The sequence below is a fragment of the Natrix helvetica genome, assembly GCF_964273705.1.
Source record: "Natrix helvetica genome assembly, chromosome: W".
NCBI classification, from domain to species: domain Eukaryota; kingdom Metazoa; phylum Chordata; class Lepidosauria; order Squamata; family Natricidae; genus Natrix; species Natrix helvetica.
Window position 1 is genome coordinate 14,557,625 of NC_138555.1, and position 23,169 is coordinate 14,580,793.

Consider the following 23,169-nt stretch of genomic DNA (forward strand, 5'->3'; position numbering starts at 1 on the left):
TTCTTCATATGTTTTAGTCTCCAGTCCCCTAATCATCTTTGTTGCTCTTCTCTGCACTCTTTCTAGAGTCTCCACATCTTTTTTACATCGTGACGACCAGAACTGAATGCAGGATTCCAAGTGTGGCCTTACCAAGGCATTATAAAGTGGTATTAACACTTCACGTGATCTTGATTCTATCCCTCTGTTGATGCAGCCTAGAACTGTGTTGGCTTTTTTGGCAGCTGCTGCACACGGCTGGCTCATATTTAAATGGTTGTCCACTAGAACTCCAAGATCCCTCTCACAGTTACTACTATTGAGCACGGTACCACCTATACTGTACCTGTGCATTCCGTTTTTGTTGCCTAAATGTAGAACCTTACTCTTTTCACCATTGAATTTCATTTTATTAGATAGTGCCCAATGTTCAAGTTTGTCAAGATCCTTCTGTATCTTAAGCCTATCTTCTGGAGTGTTGGCTATTCCTGCCAGCTTGGTGTCATCTGCAAATTTGATGAGTTCCCCATTTATTCCCTCATCCAAATCATTGATGAAGATGTTGAAGAGTACTGGGCCTAAAACAGAGCCTTGGGGTACTCCACTGCATACTTCCCTCCATGTAGATGCAGTTCCATTGAGGACTACACGTTGAGTGCAGTTGGTCAGCCAGTTACGAATCCATCTGGTGGTGATGCTGTCTAACCCACATTCTTCTACTTTATCTAGTAGTAGGTTATGGTCTACCTTATCAAAAGCCTTACTGAAGTCCAAGTAAACTATATCAACGGCATTCTTCTGGTCCACTAATTTTGTCACATTATCGAAGAATGCAATAAGATTAGTCTGGCATGATCTGTTTTTGACAAATCCATGTTGACTTTTGGCTATTACTTTGTTTGCTTCTAGGTGTTCGCAAATTCGTTGCTTGATTATTTTTTCCAGAATCTTTCCTGGTATTGAGGTCAGGCTGATAGGTCTGTAGTTTCCTGGATCTAATTTTTTCCCTTTTTTGAAGATGGGAACCACATCAGCTCTTTTCCAGTCCTCTGGTAGTTCCCTGGTGCTCCAGGATCTCTGAAAGATATAGTTCAGTGGTTCTGAGATCTCGTCTGCTAGTTCCTTCAGAACCCTGGGGTGTAATCCGTCCGGTCCTGGTGATTTGAACTCATCTAGGGTAGACAGGTGCTCACTTACCATTTTCTTCCCTATTTCAATATTCATTCACAGCTGGTAATGAGTCTCAAATAGTTGGAAACAGTTCTACAGGAGGCTGATAAGCACCCACCTTTTATCTTCATTGAAAACACTGCTGAAAAACGTAATTAGCAATTAGCTTGGCAAGGCCACATGGAGCAAAGAGTCCAAACGGAGTTTCAGAAGGTAAACTGACCAGCATGAACCAAGTTGCTTCCTGCAAAGGCTCATGTGCCTTTGCTCCTCCCTTGTCATATGGGAGGGGCCAATCACCTCCAAACCTTACTCCTGAGTAGTCCCTTCTGTTTTAACTGTTCTTGCCTTCTGGCAGCTCTGCGCATGTGAGCCTATTCCTCTGCCTCGCTGCTGTCTAACTCTGGAGGCTCCAGAAGCAGCACATAACTCCCAGATGACCCTGGCCCACTCTCTGCCTCCGATGCAGAGCCCTCATCGAAGACCTTCCCAGACTCCAGGACTGGCCCATGTTCCACCCCAACCTCCTCACTGTCCGACTCTGCTGACAGCTCCGCAGGCCGCCAGCAGACCACAACAGTATATTTTGGAGCCCACTAATGAAATTTTCAGCATTATTTATGAAATTTGAAGTATTTCCAGGAGAGCCAGAGCACAGAAATAAGGACAAAAGCCATAAATTTTTATACAATAAAAGTTTAATGACTTTTATAAAAATGTGCTATCTGGCACTAATGAACCCACAAATTATTAACATATTTACAAGTAGGAAGTCAGTAAGATCAAATGAAAATATATTTGTGTGTGTGTGTGTGTGTGTGTGTGTTTGTGTGTGTGTGTGTGTGTATATATATAGTATTTGGGTCTTTTCCCATGTAAGATTGAGAGTATGTTGGCGATGTTTTGACGAGGTCCCACTCGCTATCTTCAGGCTGGTGCCTTCGGCTTCGTGCTTGTGCGAGCGAAGCGTGATCGGCGCTGCCGTCTTTCTATAAATATTGGTGGGTGGGTGTGGAGTGCTGGCTTCGTTGCTGTAAGCGGGTTGGTTGGCTGTGTTGTTACATCTTGATTAGTTGATGGAGTTGATGGATGCAGATTAGTCTGTCTGTGTGCCTATTGTTCTTTTGTGTTGTAACGACCTGGGTAATGGGCTGTGGATGTCATCACACAGCCCATTACCCAGGTCGTTACAACACAAAAGACTAATGGGCACACAGCTAGTACCTCAGCCACACAGGATGTTATGAAACAGCCGACTAATCTGCATACAACTCCATCAACTAATCAAGATGTAACAATACAGCCAACCAACCCGCTTACAGCAACAAAGCCAGCACTCCACACCCACCCACCAATATTTATAGAAAGACAGCAGCTCCAATCACGCTTCGCTCGCACAAGCATGAAGCCGAAGGCACCAGCCTGAAGATGGCGAGTGGGACCTCGTCGAAACATCGCCAACATACTCTCAATCTTACATGGGAAAAGACCCGAATACGACAAGACCTGCATACCTGTACCAGTGAAAATCTATGAAAACAAATATCTATCTATCTATCTATCTATCTATCTATCTATCTATCTATCTATCATCTATCTATCTATCTATGATCTATCTATCTAGACAGAATAGGTATTCAAATAAAAAAAAAACATCCATCCGCTCGGCAGCTAGGAAAGAGGGTGGGGGAGGGGGAAATCTATCCATCCATATCCATACATTTCCGTCCTTTGTGTTAAAACACAAAACCCCAGGTAAGCTGCCCTTGCTGCTAGAGAAGATTAATTAGATTAACCCTCTCTGGTATAATTTTTTTTTGTATTATCTATTTTTTTTCTTGTTTTCTTTTTACATATATGTACACAGGAAAAAAAATCCCACATATAAAGAAAAATGAGTAACAAAACATTAATCTTTACAAGTTGGCAAGGAGTCAGGAAAGAGAGGGAGGGAGGGAGGAGAGAGAAAAAGGGAGAGGCCAAATTCAGGGAATTATTAAAGCATGTAGAATAATTTACACAGGTTTTTGCTTTATTTAAAATTTAAAACTATCACATCCATCCTAGCAGGAGGTATGTGGCTAAACTGGATGCAGGAAATTACCACTGTAGAGGTGATTGTGTAGATCAGTTGAGATAATGTAGATTTTGGTAAGAAGGGAAACACACACTGGAACCAAAATATCTACTTTTCACAATGAACAGGTGAGAGTAATGAAGCTTCCCACAACTAATTTAAAAAGTAAAATACATATGTAATTAAATGGGAGGCAAGTGGAAGATGACATTTCTTGAAAATATGATTGCTATTGTAACTACACGATCAATCTAGAAAACCAGCCAACATGCATAAATAAATTGAGCATCTAGAACACTCAGGCTATGCAGAGAAACAGTGTGGATTATTATTATTATTATTTAAACATGAAACTCAAGTCAACTGAACATTCAAAAATGCATCACAAATACCATTGACTGGTATTATTATTATTATTATTATTATTATTATTATTATTATTATTATTATTATTATTATTATTATTATACTTTATTCATTAAACATGAAACTCAGCCAACTGAACATTCAAAATTGCATTACAAATACCAGTGACTGGTGCTAATGGTTGATACGGTTTGCTGCCAGCGTCCTAGGTATCAACCAAGTACTTTCTTAAAATATATGATGTTCCGAGTAGTGCAGTTTTTGCAGTTCCGCTGGTGTTATTGCAGGAAGCTGCAATTTGTTGAAGTATCTTGTAAAGTTCTTGGACATGGTGCCAAGTGCCCCGATTACAATGGGTATCACTGTTACATGCTTCATTCATAGCCGTGTAGTCTCGATGGCCAGGTCGCGATGTTTCATTATTTTTCCTAGTTCTTTTTCTTCCACTCTGGCATCTCCAGGAACAGCGATATCAATACACTGTATACTTCGGCCCTCTACAACCGTGATATCTGGCATGTTGTGCTCCAAATGACGATCCGTTTGTATTCAAAAGTCCCACAAGATCTTCACCTTCTCATTTTCGATAACTTTTTCCACTGTATGTTCCCATGACTTTCTGGATACAGGTAAATCATATTTTTTACATAATGACCAGTGGATTAATTTAGCAACTCGGTTATGTCTAGCTTTGTAATCAGTTTGTGTGATTTTGCTGCATTCACATATTAAATGTGAAACAGTTTCAACTTTGTTATTGCAAAGTTGGCAGTTTGGGTTTTCAGTGGATTTTATCTTTGCTTTCATGGCATTAGTTTGTAGTGCTTGTTTTTGAGCAGCCAGTATTAAACCTTCCGTTTCTTTCTTGATAGTTCCCATCTTAAGCCATGTCCATGTCGTTGTTGTTATATTATTATTATTATTATTATTATTATTATTATTATTATTATTATTATTATTGTTGTTGTTGTTGTTGTTGTTGTTGTTGTTATATGACTCAAGGACACAACCGGGCATCATTATTTGAAAAATTTAAAAAATAAACTAAAGCTGATGAAATATTGCAATAAAACCCACTTGAGCAAGATTCTTTAGCATAGTCTTACTGATGCAAAGTAATTTTTCCTAGCTGTAATCCTCTGGCTAGCCCTGGTAGGTTTTTACCTGCAAGTCTAAAATAAGGGGAGGCATATTCTTTTAAAAGGGTCAACCCCCCCAGCCCCCCAAAAAACCCCATAGGAATTCAATATTCTGTGGTTCTTTGATGAAAAATGTATAGAGGAAAATATTTAAATCCAATAAAAAGCAGAAGTTTGATGTATCATAACAATTTGATGCAATCTCAATTTAGGAAACTTGTGGGCTAAAATTTTTAAACCCTAGAGGAATGTGTGAGGCAGCTTTTTTGGAATTAACAGAGTAACATTAAACTGATATTATCTTGCCAAAGTTTCAAGCAAAAGCTATCAAGGCTTTATCTAATAACTGCACAATTCAGGAGGAATTTGAAAATACTAATTCCATGTGACATGTTACACAATTATGTTCAAAACTGATTATGTTCAAAACCGACTGGCCCATGGATGGGTATTTATAACAAAATCCCAAAGAAAAGCATCACAGAACAAAGCAAAAATTTTGTCACTTTACACAGACTTGAGGGACACGCTAGATCAGTGGTGGCTAACCTTTTTGTCGTCGCATGCCAAAAGTGCACACACACGCATGCCCACTCCCATAATGCAATGAGCACGCGACCCCATGTACACCCAGCCCCCCTGTGCATGCGCACACGCCCCCCTGCATTCCCCCTCCCTGCCCCCCACATATGCACGTGACCCCCCCATGCCCCATTTTGGGCCTAGAAGGCCTCCCTGAAGCCTGGGACCAAAAATGGGGCACGGGGGACACCGCTCCCAACACACGCCACTGTCCGTCCCCCCCGCGCACGCGACCTCTCCCCTGTGCATGCAACTGCCCCCCCGTGCATGCACACGCGTCTCTCGCATGCATCCTGTGTCCCGCCCCCCGCATATGTGCGGCAGAGATCCCAAAATCAGCTGTCCGGTGGGAGGCACGCATGTATGGTAGACCTGAGCTGGGGAAACGGCTTGCATGCCTGCAGAGAGGGCTCTGCGTGCCATAGGTTCGCCATCACGGCGCTAGATGGAATGGGTGATTCCAACTATAGCTGCTTTAATTCACAATTTAGTCCTGTAGGTTACACATTTGTCTCTAGTACAAGTGCAGAACCATCTGAGCAGAGGAAAATCACATTTAGATAGTAAGAAATAGTAAAAGGGGAAATGGTTGGAATTGTTTCTAGGGTCAATTCTCAGGGCCAGTCAGAAAGCAGCTCCAGAATCACCCAGACACAAATATCTGGAAGGATATAGTTAAAACAAAACAATGAATTCAGCTATTACAGAATGTGATATCAGAGTCAGCTCTCAGCAGCAAACCAGGGCCTAGAGAGCTTGATGGTTTAGGACCGAGACAACTATGAAGCTACATATGTGTGTGAATGTTTACACTACTTCTCCACATTCATCCATACTCTTTTCTCAGGTGTTTAGCCTTTCTACTTGTTAAAATGGGTGGCGGCAACTTCCTTATTTTCAACATATAGCAGGGCTGTCAAACTCCTCACCCATGGGCCGGATCCGTCACATGCTGGCCACGCCCACACCCGGTTTAGCAAAGGGGAAAAAAGTCCCAATACGTTACGTGATGCTGCCGTGGCAATGCAAGTTTGACAGCCCTGACATATAGGAACATTGCAAGGGGGAAAATGCAGAGAAAACCACATGACATGAGAAGCAAGAAGTTATCCAGCTGAGTTTGGAAAGTCTGTGCAAGGCTTCCACTGCAAATTCAAACTCCAGCCCCCCTGAAAATTACCTTTGGTCTCTTTAAGCTCGGTGCAGCCTATAAAGCAAGATAATGGGTTTTCTCACACTTCTTTAGCTGGTTAAGACCATTAGAAGAAAATTAAGACCCCAAACAATCTTTTTGGGGTGGTGTAAACTATTTATCTAATGCATTCTGTGAAAGAAACAGATCTAAATAATCCCAAAATGTAGACGTTTCTTCTCCAAGGGCCCAAACCAAACAGGAGTACACTTCCACCAATATGAAAGACACCTTCAGCATAAAACACTGACCAGCATATAGTGCAGTGAGAAGATGCCATTTAACTATCTCCTTCATTAGCCTTCAAATGTTGAAATAAACTTTAATTAGAACCACATTCCCAACTTATTCACTAAATAATAACAATATGAGGAAAGAGACATTTTCAGCAAGAAGAGATAAAGGGGACAAACTTAAAAATCTGGTCCACAGCTCCTACATCACTACCTAAACAGGTTCATCTTTGCTATCAGGTTACTGGGATGGGCAAAAAAGTTGGAAAGGGAAGGCTGTGGGGAGCTGACAAACCAACACAATCCAGTGGGTGTTGTTAGGTAACGCTTATCCCTGAAATAGGATTAGCTTGTGACTTCAACAGGAAATTGCCTTCTACTCTGCTTTTCCCCCAAGGCCAGGATAAGGAATCAAATCACCTTCTCAGTGGCTTCCCCTTTAGTGTGTGTAATTTTATGTTTACTTTAGACATGGTAGAGCAACAAGGATTTGGGCATCCCACCCCAAACTTATCCTAAAAGCACAGCTCCTCTTTCCCACTTATGTCCACATTATTAAAGCAGAATTTGCAGAGCATGTGTCATTCTCTCTGCAATGTATGTTCAGACATTCAGGTTGGGGAAGTTGGAAGCCGTTCAATATACCTTAACTCTAGGCAGTCCACTGAGAGGAAATATAATGTCCTCAACAGAATTGCCATCTCAGTACAGCAGTTCATAAATATAAACAAAAACAACCAGAATGGCGAGAGGACATTTTAGAAACAATAAATCCTGCTAAAATGTCTCGATGTGCCTAAAGTCTTTTGTTTTAACTGACTCCCATGTAAGTGGTTAATGAAATATGCATTGTTGACCTCTAATACCCCATCCATTTTCTCCAGGATAAGAAAAGAAAAAAAATCCCATGTTGCATTAAAAGAGAAAGGTGGCACGATACAAATATAGATGAAAGCAGGAGAAGGAAATACAATAAAACATTATTTACAGCTCTCTTTTCAGTATGAAGTGGACAACAAAAATAAAATATTTACATACCAGTTAACATGTGTTTCTACAAGAAACAGCCAATCCATCTGGACTAGATACATACACAACTTTCTTCTCCTAAGAAAAAAATATGGAAGGAGGGGGGTTGGGCTTATGCTATGAGCCAGATGTTTGAGGCCATAACTGTAGCAAAGAAACAGCTCCCTTAATTATGTGGGTTCTAGATTTTTCCCCTCCTTCTTAATACCTATTGCAAAGCAGACACAACACCAGGAAAGGGAGGTTGAATCTGAATGGCACCATACAATTACTTTTCAGAATCTTTGCTATTGTAACCTTAAAAGTGTGGTTGGAAGAATAAATGGCAAATAGAATTAGGAATAAATCATCTGAAGCCAGAAAAATTTCTAAACTTTGCACATGGTAAAAAATATAGCTAAATGAAACTGGGAAGTGATAATCCCTGGGTAATCTTGGCTATATCTAGCAAGGGTTCAGGGAAAACTCTGAATCTCAGAACAAGTCCATTTAGGAAAGGATTTGCTTCCAGAACTGTTCTCATATACATCTCAATAAACCTAGAATGTTTTATAAAAGAATCCAATGGTTTAAAAAACTCAACTATAAAATTTCATGGATTCATCAACTCTTAGCTATGTGTACCATTCTGCCCTTCAAGAACATTGAACATTGAATGGTCTCAAAATCCTTCATGGGTTTTTCTTGGACCCTGCAACTGCTAGCGTTTTATTATCAACACACTGAAGATCCTTAAACTGAAGGGGAATCAATTTTGTTTAGTGTACCCTTCAGTGAACAGGAGACTCAAACTTTTTGCCAAATTTAAAAGCAGAACTGACTTGTAGGAAATTAAGATTAAAGATGCTCTTAATCCAAGGAGGGAGAGGTGTTTAACTGCTACCTGTTTTGGAGTTGGATCAAAAATGACAGAAACACCAGTGAAAAAAAAAAGGCGAGAACCATTTTGATTGACTGGCAGAAAAGGAAATTTCTCACTGATTAGGAACCTGAGGAGAGGCAAATAGAAAACTTCTAAAAGATTCCAGATGGGTTTTAAGGCAACTGAGAACTTTCCCACGGCAGCTCTGTGGGAAGACATGCTAAACTACTGGTGAAAAATGGGGTGAGCAAACAAAATAAATAGGAATGCCAGGCTTCTGTTTCAATTCAGGGTCCCCCGACAGTTCTCTGTGCCACATAAGCAGGGAATCTTGTTGTCTTCAATTGGGAACTTGTAGTCATATGTAATCTCCTCGTTGATGCCGATAGGCTGCTTGGAGTAGATAACGATCTTCTTCTGGGACTCTATCGTGATGACTTTGGCATAGCAGTTGGGCTAAAAAAAGGAAATACAGACCTAAGTGAAGAGGCTCTTAAAGAAAGCAGCAGGCCACCTCTTGCCAACGCAAGCACCTTTCAAACTCCATTCTGTGGTCACCATTGTATTAGAAAGGAAAGGGAACCCAAAGGCCATTTGGGACTGAAACAAAAAGATGCTGGGAATGAGGGAAGTGGCAAGCGAAACCTACATTCCTGATTGATCAGCATTCTGCTGATCAGGCTCTTTCCCTGTTCCCTTATGCCACTGTCCCAAGACATTTCTTGATGGTTCCGATAGACACCTAGAATCCTGATCTTGGCAAGACTTTGAATGCTATTAGGCAGAGAGCGGAGCAGGCTGTGCTCTCTCTCTCTTTCTCTCTCTTGCATGTGTGCATGCAGCCACGTGCCCATCCAAGGTGTTCTCTGTAAAAGGCTAAACTTGTCACAGAACGGACAGCAGCAAGAATCACAAAAAGGAACCATCCCCACATAACTCACCGTGCAGCAATGATTGATGAAACGAGCAAGATTGCCACACTTGGTAGCATCGATGATTGTGTCATGGTCCACACGGAAAAGATAGCTGCTGCCGATACCTTCCTGGGCGTACCGCTTCTCACGCATATCTGCCACCATCTTTGAAAAGGAATGAGCAAAGCAGAGACTAAGAATAGAAGTGAAACCTCCTTCTTTTTTGTGGATTATAATTACGCTCCTTTGGGATTACAATTTTAAAAAAAACAGTGACATTATTTGGAGATTGAAAATAAGAAGGAAAAAGGGATACAATAATATTGAATGTTTTGACTCCTGAATAGCTTTGGAAAAAGGGAAATTAGAAGGAGACAGTGAAGTGGGCGGTCAACACTGGGGATGTTGGGGTATTGTAGTTATTATCTTTAATAATTGGTTTAAATTTATTAAAACATTTCAAAATGAAGAAAACATCTGTGCCATCCTCAGCAGCAGCATCTAGCCCAGGAGGCCAAAGGTCATTGGACGCTATGTTGCAGCAAGAGAAAATGAACACAATGAAATTAGAGATGAAAGCTATGATTCAGGCCATGCATGAAGACATTAAGGAAAGAATAGGAAAAGTAGAGGATAAAATAATAATAATTCTGGAATGACCTCCCCCCGGATATTAGGATTACCACCGACCTCCGCTCCTTCCGTTCAAAACTCAAGACCCACCTTTTTCAACTAGCAGGCCTGGCTCAACCATAGCTCCATTTTATTCCTCCTGGCAATTTTTAAACTTGTAATTTCTATTGGGGTTTTAATTTAACTTATTTTAATATTTCTATGTTATTATAATATTGTATTGTGTTTTATACCTCCTCCGTACAATGTGTAATTTTATAATATGTGTTTTTATTTATTGTACGCCGCCCCGAGTCCCTTTGTGGAGAGGGAGCGGCTAACAAATTTAATAAAATAAAATAATAAAATAATAAATAAAATAGAGAATTTTCAACATATAATGGCTAAAAATGAACAACGCATTCAGAAAGTAGAAGAGAAAGCTGAACAAACAGAGAAAAGAGTGGAAGAGGTTGATTACAGACTTAAACCTGGCAGATAAAAGTCATGAGAGAACAATAATATTACTTGAGATGGATAAGGCTGATTACTACTTGCGATTCCAGAATATTGAGGAAGAAAAGGGAGAAAACTTGGCGGAGATAATGGCAGAGCTGCTGGCAAATTCTTTAGAGTTGGCCAAAGAAAAGGTGCTTGCTGAGATGGATGAAATATTTAGAGTCTACACTAGATATGCGACAAGAAATAGACACCCCAGGGTCGTACATGTGGAATTTACTAAAAAAGCAATAAAAGCAGAGATACTACAAAGAGCGAGAGATGACCCTTTAAAATACAAAGGAAAAGGAATAGTAGTTTTAAAACAGATCCCCAGAAGAGTAAGATAAATATGAAAGGAATATCAATTTCTGACAAGACAGCTCATTAATAATGGAGTAAATTTTAGATGGCTGATACAGGAGGGAATATTGGTGACCTGGATGGAGCAAAGACATAGACTGGATTCCATAGAAAAAGCAGAACAATTTTATGAGCACTATTTTGGACCACAAGAGGAAATGAGAGTAAGAGAGGAAAAAGAGGATAGACAATAAGAGGAAGCCATAGGAGAGAGAAAAACGCAACAAAAAGAAGATGAAAGAGACACAGCTAAGGCATACATTAGAGGTTTAGCTTTAATTTATATGAGAAAGAAAAATAAGAAGAAACAAAACCAAAAGATATTAGAAGAAGAATATAAGAGGCTAGAGATAGAACTACAAAAGGAACCACAAAAAAAGAATCTAAAAAACCAAATGGAATTAATAAAACATAAGTTGAACTTAATAGATAAAGAATTAGCACAAAAAAATAAAAGTGCTAAACAAAATTTCTTTGAAAATGCAAATAAACCAGGAGCATATATTACTCTCATATTGAAAGAAGATTCAGACTTACAACAGATAAAATATTACAGATCGATATCCTTACTGAATGCTGACTATAAAATATATGCCTCAATAATCACAGAAAGACCAAAAAGGTTCTTAAATCAATTTAGATTCAGATCAAAATGGATTTTTACCTAAGAGACAAATTAAAGACAATATGAGAATAATTTTAAATACACTGGAGTACTACGAAGCACATCCAAGGAAGCAAATGGCGTTGATTTTTCTAGACGCCCAGAAAACATTTGAAAATGTGAACTGGCAGTTTATGCTAGCACAATTAAAAGATATAGATTTTGGGGAGAGATTTATTAATATGATTAAGGAACACAGGAATGCCGTTGATATAATTTACTTGGACTTCAGTAAGGCTTTTGATAAGGTAGACCATAACCTACTACTAGATAAAGTAGAAGAATGTGAGTTAGACAGCATCACCACCAGATGGATTCGTAACTGGCTGACCAACTGCACTCAACGTGTAGTCCTCAATGGAACTGCATCTACATGGAGGGAAGTATGCAGTGGAGTACCCCAAGGCTCTGTTTTAGGCCCAGTACTCTTCAACATCTTCATCAATGATTTGGATGAGGGAATAAATGGGGAACTCATCAAATTTGCAGATGACACCAAGCTGGCAGGAATAGCCAACACTCCAGAAGATAGGCTTAAGATACAGAAGGATCTTGACAAACTTGAACATTGGGCACTATCTAATAAAATGAAATTCAATGGTGAAAAGAGTAAGGTTCTACATTTAGGCAAGAAAAACAAAATGCACAGGTACAGTATATGTGGCACCTTGCTCAATAGTAGTAACTGTGAGAGGGAACTTGGAATCCTAGTGGACAACCATTTAAATATGAGCCAGCAGTGTGCAACAGCTGCCAAAAAAGCCAACACAGTCCTAGGCTGCATCAACAGAGGGATAGAATCAAGATCATGTGAAGTGTTAATACCACTTTATAATGCCTTGGAAAGGCCACACTTGGAATACGGCATCCAGTTTTGGTCGCCACAATGTAAAAAAGATGTTGAGACTCTAGAAAGAGCGCAGAGAAGAGCAACAAAGATGATTAGGGGACTGGAGGCTAAAACATATGAAGAACGGTTGCAGGAACTGGGTATGTTTAGCTTAAGAGAAAGAAGGACTAGGGGAGACATGATAGCAGTGTTCCAATATCTCAGGGGATGCCACAAAGAGGGAGTCAAAATATTCTCCAAAGCACTTGAGGGTAGAACAAGAAGCAATGGGTGGTTGGATGTCAGAAAATAGATGAATAAAGGAGAGAAAATTTGGCAGAAATAATGAGAGTAATCTCGGCAAAAGCACTAATGATCACAAAAGTGAAGCTGATAAACAGAGCAGATAAAGGGTTTCGAATTCTTATAATGAACAAGTTCTTAAGAGAAGTCCACATAAGGCTTATCAAGAAAACATTTAGAATACAGACTTTACAAATGGCAAGAGATATTGGACTACACTATCTCTGAAGGATACAGGATGATGAAATGACATGTCACAATAAATTTTAGTTAAATGCAGGTAATTTTGAGTGCTATGTACAACGTAATAATAGCTATAGTTAAATAAATGATTAATAATGCTAACAAAGCATTTATATATACTGGATTGATAATATGAAATCTTATACAAACTGTAAGTGATATGGAGATGATGTTGAAAAGCCTTTTTATAAAAGTTAAACAATTTTATATAGAATAGAATATAAAGATGCAATATCATTGGATGATTTCAGGGGTGATGTAATAAAATGTCATAATATAAATTTACGTTAAGTTTAATATGCTTTAAGTTGAAAGGATGTAATAATAGCTAGGCTTAATGGATATTTAATAATTATATCAATTTGTATAAAAGTATATTAGATTGATGATACTAATAATGGGGAAAAACATGGAATTGAAAATTATTAGATAATGTTATCAATGCTAAAATAATAGAATGATGTCACAATAAATTTAGTTAAATATAGTTAAACTTTGAGTGTAATGTACAACGTAATAACAGCTATAGTCAAATAAATGATTAATAATGATAACAAAGCATTTATATATACTAGATTGATAATATGAAATCTTATACAAACTGTAAGTGAGGATTATGGAGATGATGTTGAAAAGCCTTTTTATAAAAGATAAACAATTCTATATAGAATAGATTAGAAAGATGTAATATCATTGGATGATTTCAGAATAATGTAATAAAATGTTATAATACAAATTTACTTCAAATTTAATATGCCTTATGTTGAAAGGATGTAATAATAGCTGGTCTTAATGGATGTTTAATAAGTATAAAATTTGTATACATGTATATTAGATTGATGATACTAATAATGGGGAAAAATGGAATTGGAAACTATTATTATTAACATGGAAAATATTGTTAGGTAAAAAGATTTTGAATGAAAAGGGGGAACTCAAAACTAAACAAGAATTGAGCGATCAAGGGATTGATATGACATGATATTCACAAGCGCAGATGCATTCTAGATACGATAAAGATGTTAAACTATACGGTTTTTATAATGAACTAACAGAATTGGACAAGATATTAACAGGAACAGAAGAAAAATTGATAAAGAAAATGTACAGCTACTTATTAAATTGGAAGATGAACAAGTGAAGCAGACAATGATAGGATGGGAAAAGAACTTTGGTTATACAATAGTTAGACAAATGGCAGAAACTGTGGGATAGGAACTATAAATTAACAATGTTTTATAGATGACATTTTGCACCAGCGGAGGTTGGCAAAGATGTTTAAAGATAAGTTGGCTAAATGCTGGAAGTGCCAACAGATACCTGGGTCATATTATCATATGTGGTGGACATGCTCAAAGGCAAAAAAATACTGGACAAAAATACACACATGGCTGGAAAAAATGATAAAGCAGCATATTGATTTAAAGCCAGAAATATTCTTGTTGGGGATTTTACCCGAAATATATAGTAAGGGCAATGCATATCTAATTATTCATATATTAACTGCAGCTAGAATTGTATTTGCACAAAATTGGAAAAGTGAAGCCCCACAGATGAGAATGTGATCAGGAAAATATTAGAATGTGCAGAAATGAATAGGTCAACGCTTGCAATTAAGGAGAAAGAACAAACTGAATATTATGATATGGGACTTATTTTATCAATGGTTAGATAATAAACATGGAAGTTAGAAACAGGGAAACAAAAGAAAACGATTTGTGAAATAAAGAAGATATTTTAAGAGAGAGAAGCAAATATTATGATTATGTTTGATATTATCATTTTAATATTATACAATTAATGTTAACGTAATGGATATTGTTGTAAATATTATTTTACAAAGACATTTGTACGTCACACTGTTTAATTGAATATGGAATTATTATATTAAAAAATAAAAAAATCATCATCAACAAAAAGAATAGAAGTGACCTCCTCTCTTGGGGAAAGGGAAGGGATGGGTGCAGTCATCAGACTGTGCAAACTGCAAATGTGCAGTCTTCCCACTAGCGCTTTCCATGCTTTTATTCAGGAGGATGCAAAATCAGCTGGCATTTATTCAATCCACTGTCCAAACAAGCTCTCAGCATTGAAAAAGCAGGGCTGTTCCATGCAGCCTTCATAGCACCCTCTAGTGCCAATTAGCTACATGTACCTCTCCAACAGACCAACATTAAAAGCCTTACATGAACAAACTCAGGTCAAGTTCCCCTCAATTTCACTATATTCATCTACTCTAGCTGCTGCACATTTTCACGATTTATTTAAAAAACAATAGGTAATTTAATGACAAAGTAGGAGACAGGCAAGGGAAGAAGTCGTCTTTCAAATAGAGTCCGATAGTTCTCTTGATATATCACAATCAGAACCATCTATTTTTTAAAGGGCTCATATAAAGGAAAAGACTGGGGACCTCCTTAACTTTATAGGGTTTAGCATCTCACTTGAAGCTTGAAGAAAATAAAAGCTATGGATTGAGGCTGGAAGCACGATTTGGACTACTCCATGCATGGGGAAACTGAATCAGCCCACAAACCCATAAGCACCAACACTCAGCAGCAAATTGCTGAATGTTGACAATCTGATTTTTCATAGTAAAAACTGAATTAAGATGCCCTAAACTTTTAAATAAGCTAAGCACATCTAAAATTCAAGCAAGAAACAGAAAAGAAACATTAACATAAGTAGGAACTTGAAAAATATGAGAATTAAATCATGAAAAACTCTGCTCTGCGTATCATTGCCAGTACTCTACTACCCAACTGGACCGAAGAAGAAAAAGGCTCTATTTGCAAAACTTTTAGAAATGGCTATCACCTGCTAATCAGAAAATATGATGAAGAATAACCAAAAGTACAACAGTGCTATTAAAACCAGAAAACAGCATAAATGAATGACATTTGTAAAAACTAAAAGTATGCCGACAGAATGTTAATATAGGACTAGCATATATTATTAAATGTAACCATATTAATCATCTAGTGTTCCATCTTCTGTGTTTTAGTACACTGTTATTTTAATTCAGTGATATTTATATAATAGATTCTTAATATTCTCTTACATAGGGGCTTTGGAGTATTAAATACAGATAAGAGAGAACAAAATAAAAAGAATACAGATATTCTATCAATATTAATTACAGATGTTCAGATGTTAATGTTCCAAGCATTATAACTGTCTTTTCTTCAAAATTAAATAAAATCAATATATTAAAAAACAGCACACATTAAATTACAGTAATAGTTTTGGTCTTAAGGTAAATTACTTGTTATTAAAAAATCTCCATCATGTTGTTGCATCCGACATCTGGCAGGACTAATGAAGGTATTAAAAACAGAAGTAGTATTACTTTACAGAGCTTGGCCTGGTTTTGCTTGCTTACCTGGCGGATGTTCTGCCCCACATATTCAATGACCATTTCATCGGCAGCGATTGGCTCCATTGCAAACAGGCCCCACTCGTGAATTCGACTCCGTCCAAACCGGAGTTTCTTTTTCCGGAACTGCAGGGAAATATATGGAAGAGAGAAACCCCAGGAATGGAATGTAAGTTCTTTATTCTGCTGCCTGAGAGAAACTGCCTTGTGTACACAAAAAAACCCAGCATGTAAACTGGATTTTATTATGTCTCAAAGGTGCTTTTTTCAAGAGGCAACTGGACTAAAATAAAATACCTAAAATAAATGAAAAGGGGAAAGGGAGTTATTTAATTTACAGTACTGTCACTGTTCATCTGCTTAAATTTAAAAAATGCTTTAATACATCCTAGGCCTCAATGGAAAGCATCATCAGACAATATCATTAAACCAAAGTCCATCAACAATGCTCCCAACCCTAGCTGACATCTTCTCTTCCATTTTGCTTAATAAAATCACTTTGGTACCTTCAGCTGGTTAAGTTTCAGAAGGTCACTATCGAGGATGGCAGAGGTGCCGATGGCACTCAGCAGACGCCTTTGCTCAGATCGTCGTTCTGACAAGATGCGGTTGGTGCCCTGGGAAGGCACAACAAGCTTGTTAGAAATAATGAATGTAAAGGAAGCAGTCAGGAAGAAAACATCTCATTATTTGAATTATGGATGTATCCATCCTTGGCAAGATGAAAATGCCTTAAGGCAGACAGTGTTTCTCTCTGACAGTGTTTCTTAATCTTGGCTTTAAGTGGTGTGAACTTTAACTCCCAGAATTCCCCAGAGCATCTATATGGGGAATTCTGGGAGTAGAAGTCCACATCACTTAAACTTGTCAAGGTTGAGAAATACTGCTCTACGGCCGCAAAAATGATACTACAATTTCTCACATATAATATTTATCGCACAAGATCCAAAATAAACATACATACTAACAATCAATTTGCATATTATACTGCCAACAGTTAAAGCTTTTCATATAGTCTTCCATGCTGATAGTGCCTTAGGAGCTAGCTACATGTAATACTTTTTAAATTTTGCAATTTGAATATTCTTTTCCATAACACAGTAAGTTTTAACTCATATACATTGATAATCTATATGCCTATAAAATGATAACTTATAAACCTATAAAATAAATAAATAAATCTAAATACTTTAAAATCTATAAATAAACCTAAATATCATAAATGAACAATAACTATTTCTAAATCATGGTATGGCTAACATATGCATGTATCATTACGTAAAATAACTTTAACAAAGGTTGTTCCTTCTACAGTTACCAGGTTAATTGGTTGGAGCAATGATAGGACATAAAATGAGAGCACACTCAACATTTCCACTTCACATAAACTGCACTTCTGCATTGTTTTCCCATTCTTCTGCTTTCTGCTATTGGATTTTCAGTTTTAAAAACAGTTCCAATCTTTATTAATAAGGGGAAATGACTAACAATTTTAAGCAATGTCTTGTGAAACCTAAGAATATTGAAGAATTGCTGATAAACATTCCCAGGTTGCTGGTGGTGGATCTTCAGCATCTTAATCTTAAAACCTCACTTGTCAATATGATTACAAAATGTAGCATTAGAAAATTTCACACAGATTAAGAAAAATCTGGTTAAACCACAAAGCTGAAAATGATTGTGAGCGCTTCTCTCACACAAGGTTTAAGAATTATCGTGGTGCAGAATTTTTCATTGTGGTTTATAGCCAGTCCTAGTCTTTATAATGTGTGAGGGTCTACCCATGCTCATTGTGTTTTGATGGTTCCATCAGTTATTCTGGAGTCAGTGCTGCATAGAACATGCTAAACAGATGAACACATCACAAGAACAGGGGCCAAACCTGGGTATCAGTGGTGTCCAACCGCTGCACCGTGACTGGGCACATGTCAAGGTATTTGTCCTTCTCCTTCTTACTGATGTGGTAGTAGCCCTCACTACGGGCACAACCTGTTTGATGTTCCCGCAGGTCAGATGATTTCCTCTTCCGTTTGGGATTTGCAATGTTTGTGAGTGGAGACAGGGGAGTCAAGGAGAAATATCATATAGCGCTGATGACGTTAGCTAGCTAGGTAGTGAAATGTCTACAAACAAACAACCTCAGAGAGCACCAAAAACTCCACAGTTCAACCCTGAGCTTCATATATTTTCATCTATTGGAAGACAAATATGAGCAGGAAGTATTGCCACAAATACTTCCTGCTCATATGACTCTCCTTTAAAGGCCTTGGACCAACAGGAAGGGAGGAGAAAACAGTCATTTTTTTCCCTCCAGAATTTATATCTTTATATGTAAATAATCACAAAAAGAAAAGTGCCTCCCCATTGTACATCTTACTGTTTTTAAATCTAATTAGGCAGCATTAAAACTGAATATGCAAAACTGAAATCTTGCAATCTTTGATTTTTAAGACAGTTTTTAAAAATACAGGCAAGACTCCATTTAACAACCACAATTGGGACTGACCACTTGGTTAAGTGAAGCGGTCAAAGTGAAACTGTGACTGTGCTTGTGATATTACTTCAGCTGATCTTTTGCTTTACAAACCCTTAAATGCAAGGATTAGTCATAAAGTTACTTTTTCATCACAGTCATAATAGAAAACAGTCACTAATTCAGACAGCTGCTAAATAAGGACTACATGTATCTTCTGCAATTTGTTTTAACTAGCTGGCCCAAAAATCCCAGTTTCAATATTTGCCATGAAGCACAATCCAATCACCAACTGCAAATTGATAAAAAATAATAATAGGAGACTGAATGTATTCTCAGTCATTCAGGTCATAGGGTGCTTTTTCAAAGGCAACTGGACTGGTTTTTTTTTCCTTTGAGGAAGAAGTTTCACTTCTCATCACAGAAGCTTCTTTGGTTTTGGCAGGATGGTGGGGGTGATAGAAGGAGGAATTCCTTCTATCGTCCCCACCATCCTGCCAAAACCAATGAAGCTTCTGGGATATGAAACTAAACGTCTTCTTCCTTCTCAAAGAAAAAACAGTTTAGTTGCCTTTTGAAAGCACACCTTTGAGAGGAGACTCAATAGCAGCTCTGGAGGATAGTATAATTGCACTTAAAATATAGTCTTGTACACCAAAGGTTCTATTGTTTTGGAAAATAAAATTCTTTATGCTGTATACTTCACATTTGATAGAATTCCATGAACTTTGCCCAATGAAGTCTAATAATGGGATTCTGAAATTAACACTTTTCCTACTTCCTTTACATAAAATAGGTAATATGGTAGGGAGGATGGAAAGCCCTAGATGTATTGACACTACAGATTCCATCTTGGTTAACAGCCATTCCTTCTACCTAGAGAATTGCAGATCTTTGACGGAAAGGAGGGAAGAGGACTAGAATGTGCAACAGAGGAATCCCAGAAGAACTCAACAAAATATAATACCCAGAAATCTCTGCTGATGGTATGATAAAAGAGTGCTAAAGTGGGATGGGGAAGCTGTCCAGATGCTGAACTGCAACTCCCAGCCTGGCCTGTGCTGAAGAACACTGAAAACTGTAGCACAGAGGCATCTGAAAAGCCACAGATTTGCTATCCTTTCATCCTTTCAATACAAGTTCAGGAGAGTCACAGCCTACCCACAAATCTAACACATATTTTAGGAAGGATATTGGTGTGCTGGACCCAATGGGTGTCATTCAGCCAGTCTGTGCTATTGTCCTCATGCAGCAAGCGCTCGTACATCAGCCTCAAGTATTTCATGTCTTCCAAATCTAGCCCTGAATTCCAGATGTCATACAAGATTGTCATCTGTTCAAATTCACTGCGAGTCTCAAAGACTGGGGGTGGAAGTGGGGGCTGGGTAGGGGTGTGCTTATGTGAATGAGAACGCAGAGATCTCCTACGAATCTCCCCTTCGTCACTGCTGTCAAGGCTCTCGTCATCCTCTTCCTCCTCCTCCTCACTCTCAGAAGGGAACAGACTCTCTGGGCCAAAAGGTAATGCTTCTGGATCTTTTACGGCCTCCTCCTTTAGGCCATGTGGAGGTTTCTTCGTCTGTGACTGATGCTGGTCTGGGACAGCAGGTGCCTTAGGTTTTTCGAGAGGTTGGGGAGGTGGAGGTGCCAGTGCAACAAGATTGCCCACTTCAGATTCAGTTCTGACTTCACTGGCATCTGCCACGATCTCCTCAGGAGCCTCCAGAACCTCACCAATGTGCTCATTATATATGTCCATCTGCAACAGGTCAGCAGAACCAAGCAGCGTTGCCTCATCGTGTTTCCGGGACACAGTTACTGGTGCTGCACGCACTGCCATGGTATAGTTATGCTCCATGAAGATGCTGCTGACTTCAAGGGATAACACGGGCAGCAGAAGCAGACGCTTTGGCTCCTGAGATACACCCGAAGTCTCCTCCAAATCTTCTCTACCTGCAATGGCGGGCATCTTGAGAGCCACATCTGCCAATACAGCCAGGTCAGGCTGATTGGCCAGCTCCAGTAATGAGGAAGCCCCCATCTGTTCACGCATGTGCAGTCTATCTTCCTCCGGGGGTTGTGGTACCCTCAAATGTTCTGAGCTTTGAGAGCGAGAACGGTTTCGGGACCGACCAGTTGGCATATCCTCTGACCAACATTTCACAAGAGAAGCATGGTCTGCTGGCAGGTTCCTGACTGTCCTTTGACTGGCTTTTGGTGGCTCCCGCCTGCGGCTGGGAGGAGCCACTAGCTTTACCGGGGAGGCTGTGGAAGGCAAGGGGCAGGTAACTGGAACTGGGGCATCTGAGGTTAAAGACACTTGGGGTGGTAGCATGGGTTCCACAGGAACTAATGGAGATTGTGCTTCCTCTGTGGGGACAGGAGGTGGTGGTGGTGGGGCTAGGAGACCCAAAGGTGCCGATTCCAGTTGCTTGTCTAAGGTCCCTTCATCCTCACCAGGAGCTGAGAAGGACACTGTTTTCCGGCGTTTCTTGGGCGGTGGCAGAAGTGGAATGGGCGAGGAAGGTCGTTCTTGACGTTTTCGTTCTTCTGGGGCTGCCCAGACACCTTTCTCCTCTATTGCTGGGATTAGCAAAGTATCATTCTGAGTAGCAGGCTTCTCCTCAACAACATGGCCTATATAAGGGAATAAATTTTATGTTAGCTACTTAAGGAGTTCTTTCAGGGCTAGGTACAGGTGAAACTCGAAAAATCAGAATATCGTGCAAAAGTTCATTTATTTCAGTAATGCAACTTAAAAGGTGAAACTAATATATGAGATAGACTCACTACATGCAAAGCAAGATAGTTCAAGCCATGATTTATCATAATTGTGATGATTATGGTTTACAGCTCATGAAAACTCCAAATCCACAATCTCAGAGAATTAGAATATTGTGAAAAGGTACAATATTCTAGGCTCAGTGTCCCACTCTAAGCAGCTAATTAAGCCTTAACACCTGCAAAGGGTTCCTGAGCCTTTAAATGGTCTCTCAAGTCTGGTTCAGTAGGAATCACAATCCTGGGAAAGACTGCTGACCTGACAGTTGTGCAGAAAACCATCATTGACACCCTCCATAAGGAGGGAAAGCCTCAAAAGGGAATTGCAAAAGAAGTTGGATGTTCCCAAAGTCCTGTATCAAAGCACATTAATAGAAAGTTATGTGGAAGGGAAAAGTGTGGAAGAAAAAGGTGCACAAGCAGCAGGGATGACCGCAGCCTGGAGAGGATTGTCAGGAAAAGGCCATTCAAAAGTGTTGGGGACTTTCACAAGGAGTGGACTGAGGCTGGAGTCAGTGCATCAAGAGCCACCACACACAGATGGATCCTGGACATGGGCTTCAAATGTCGTATTCCTCTTGTCAAGCTGCTCCTAAACAACAAACAACGTCAGAAGCATCTTACCTGGGCTAAAGAAAAACAGACCTGGTCTGTTGCTCAGTGGTCCAGAGTCCTCTTTCCTGATGAGAGCAACTTTTGCATCTCATTTGGAAACCAAGGACCCAGAGTATGGAGGAAGAATGGAGAGGCACACACTGCAAGATGCTTGAAATCCAGTGTGAAGTTCCCACAGTCTGTGTTGATTTGGGGAGCCATGTCATCTGCTGGTGTTGGTCCACTGTGCTTCGTTAAGTCCAGGGTCAACGCAGCCGTCTACCAGGAGATTTTGGAGCACTTCATGCTTCCTTCCGGACAAGCTTTATGGGGATGCTGACTTCATTTTCCAGCAGGACTTGGCACCTGCCCACACTGCCCAAAGCACCAAAACCTGGTTCAATGACCGTGGGATTACTGTGCTTGATTGGCCAGCAAACTCGCCTGACCTGAACCCCATAGAGAATCTATGGGGCATTGCCAAGAGAAAGATGAGAGATGTGAGACCGAACAATGCAGAAGAGCTGAAGGCCGCTATTGAAGCATCCTGGTCTTCCATAACCCCTCAGCAGTGCCACAGGCTGATAGCTTCCATGCCACGCCACATTGAGGCAGTAATTGCTGCAAAAGGGGCCCAAACCAAGTACATATGCATGCTTATATTTTTCAGAGGTCCGATATTGTTCTATGTACAATCCTTGTTTTATTGATTGCATGTAATATTCTATTTTCTGAGATTGTGGATTTGGGGTTTTCATGAGCTGTAAGCCATAATCATCACAATTATGATAAATCACGGCTTGAACTATCTTGCTTTGCATGTAATGAGTCTTATCTCATATATTAGTTTCACCTTTTAAGTTGCATTACTGAAATAAATGAACTTTTGC

General features: G+C 39.2%; 1 protein-coding gene across 2 annotated transcripts in view; it reads right to left on the reverse strand.

The window, feature by feature from the left end:
- Positions 1 to 6,807: 6,807 nt before the first annotated feature.
- The window catches only part of LOC309400390 (histone-lysine N-methyltransferase SETD1A-like), a 45,270-nt gene continuing 28,908 nt past the window's right edge, over positions 6,808 to 23,169 (reverse strand). For both annotated transcript variants that reach the window (XM_081968850.1, XM_081968851.1), the window contains exons 15-20: positions 20,099 to 21,541; positions 18,314 to 18,483; positions 16,938 to 17,048; positions 16,438 to 16,557; positions 9,571 to 9,708; positions 6,808 to 9,085 (exon numbers count right to left, since the gene is read on the reverse strand). In XM_081968850.1, coding sequence (XP_081824976.1) covers positions 8,912 to 9,085; positions 9,571 to 9,708; positions 16,438 to 16,557; positions 16,938 to 17,048; positions 18,314 to 18,483; positions 20,099 to 21,541 — 2,156 coding nt within the window. In that variant the 3' untranslated portion in view covers positions 6,808 to 8,911. The remainder of the gene's footprint in view (positions 9,086 to 9,570; positions 9,709 to 16,437; positions 16,558 to 16,937; positions 17,049 to 18,313; positions 18,484 to 20,098; positions 21,542 to 23,169) is intronic.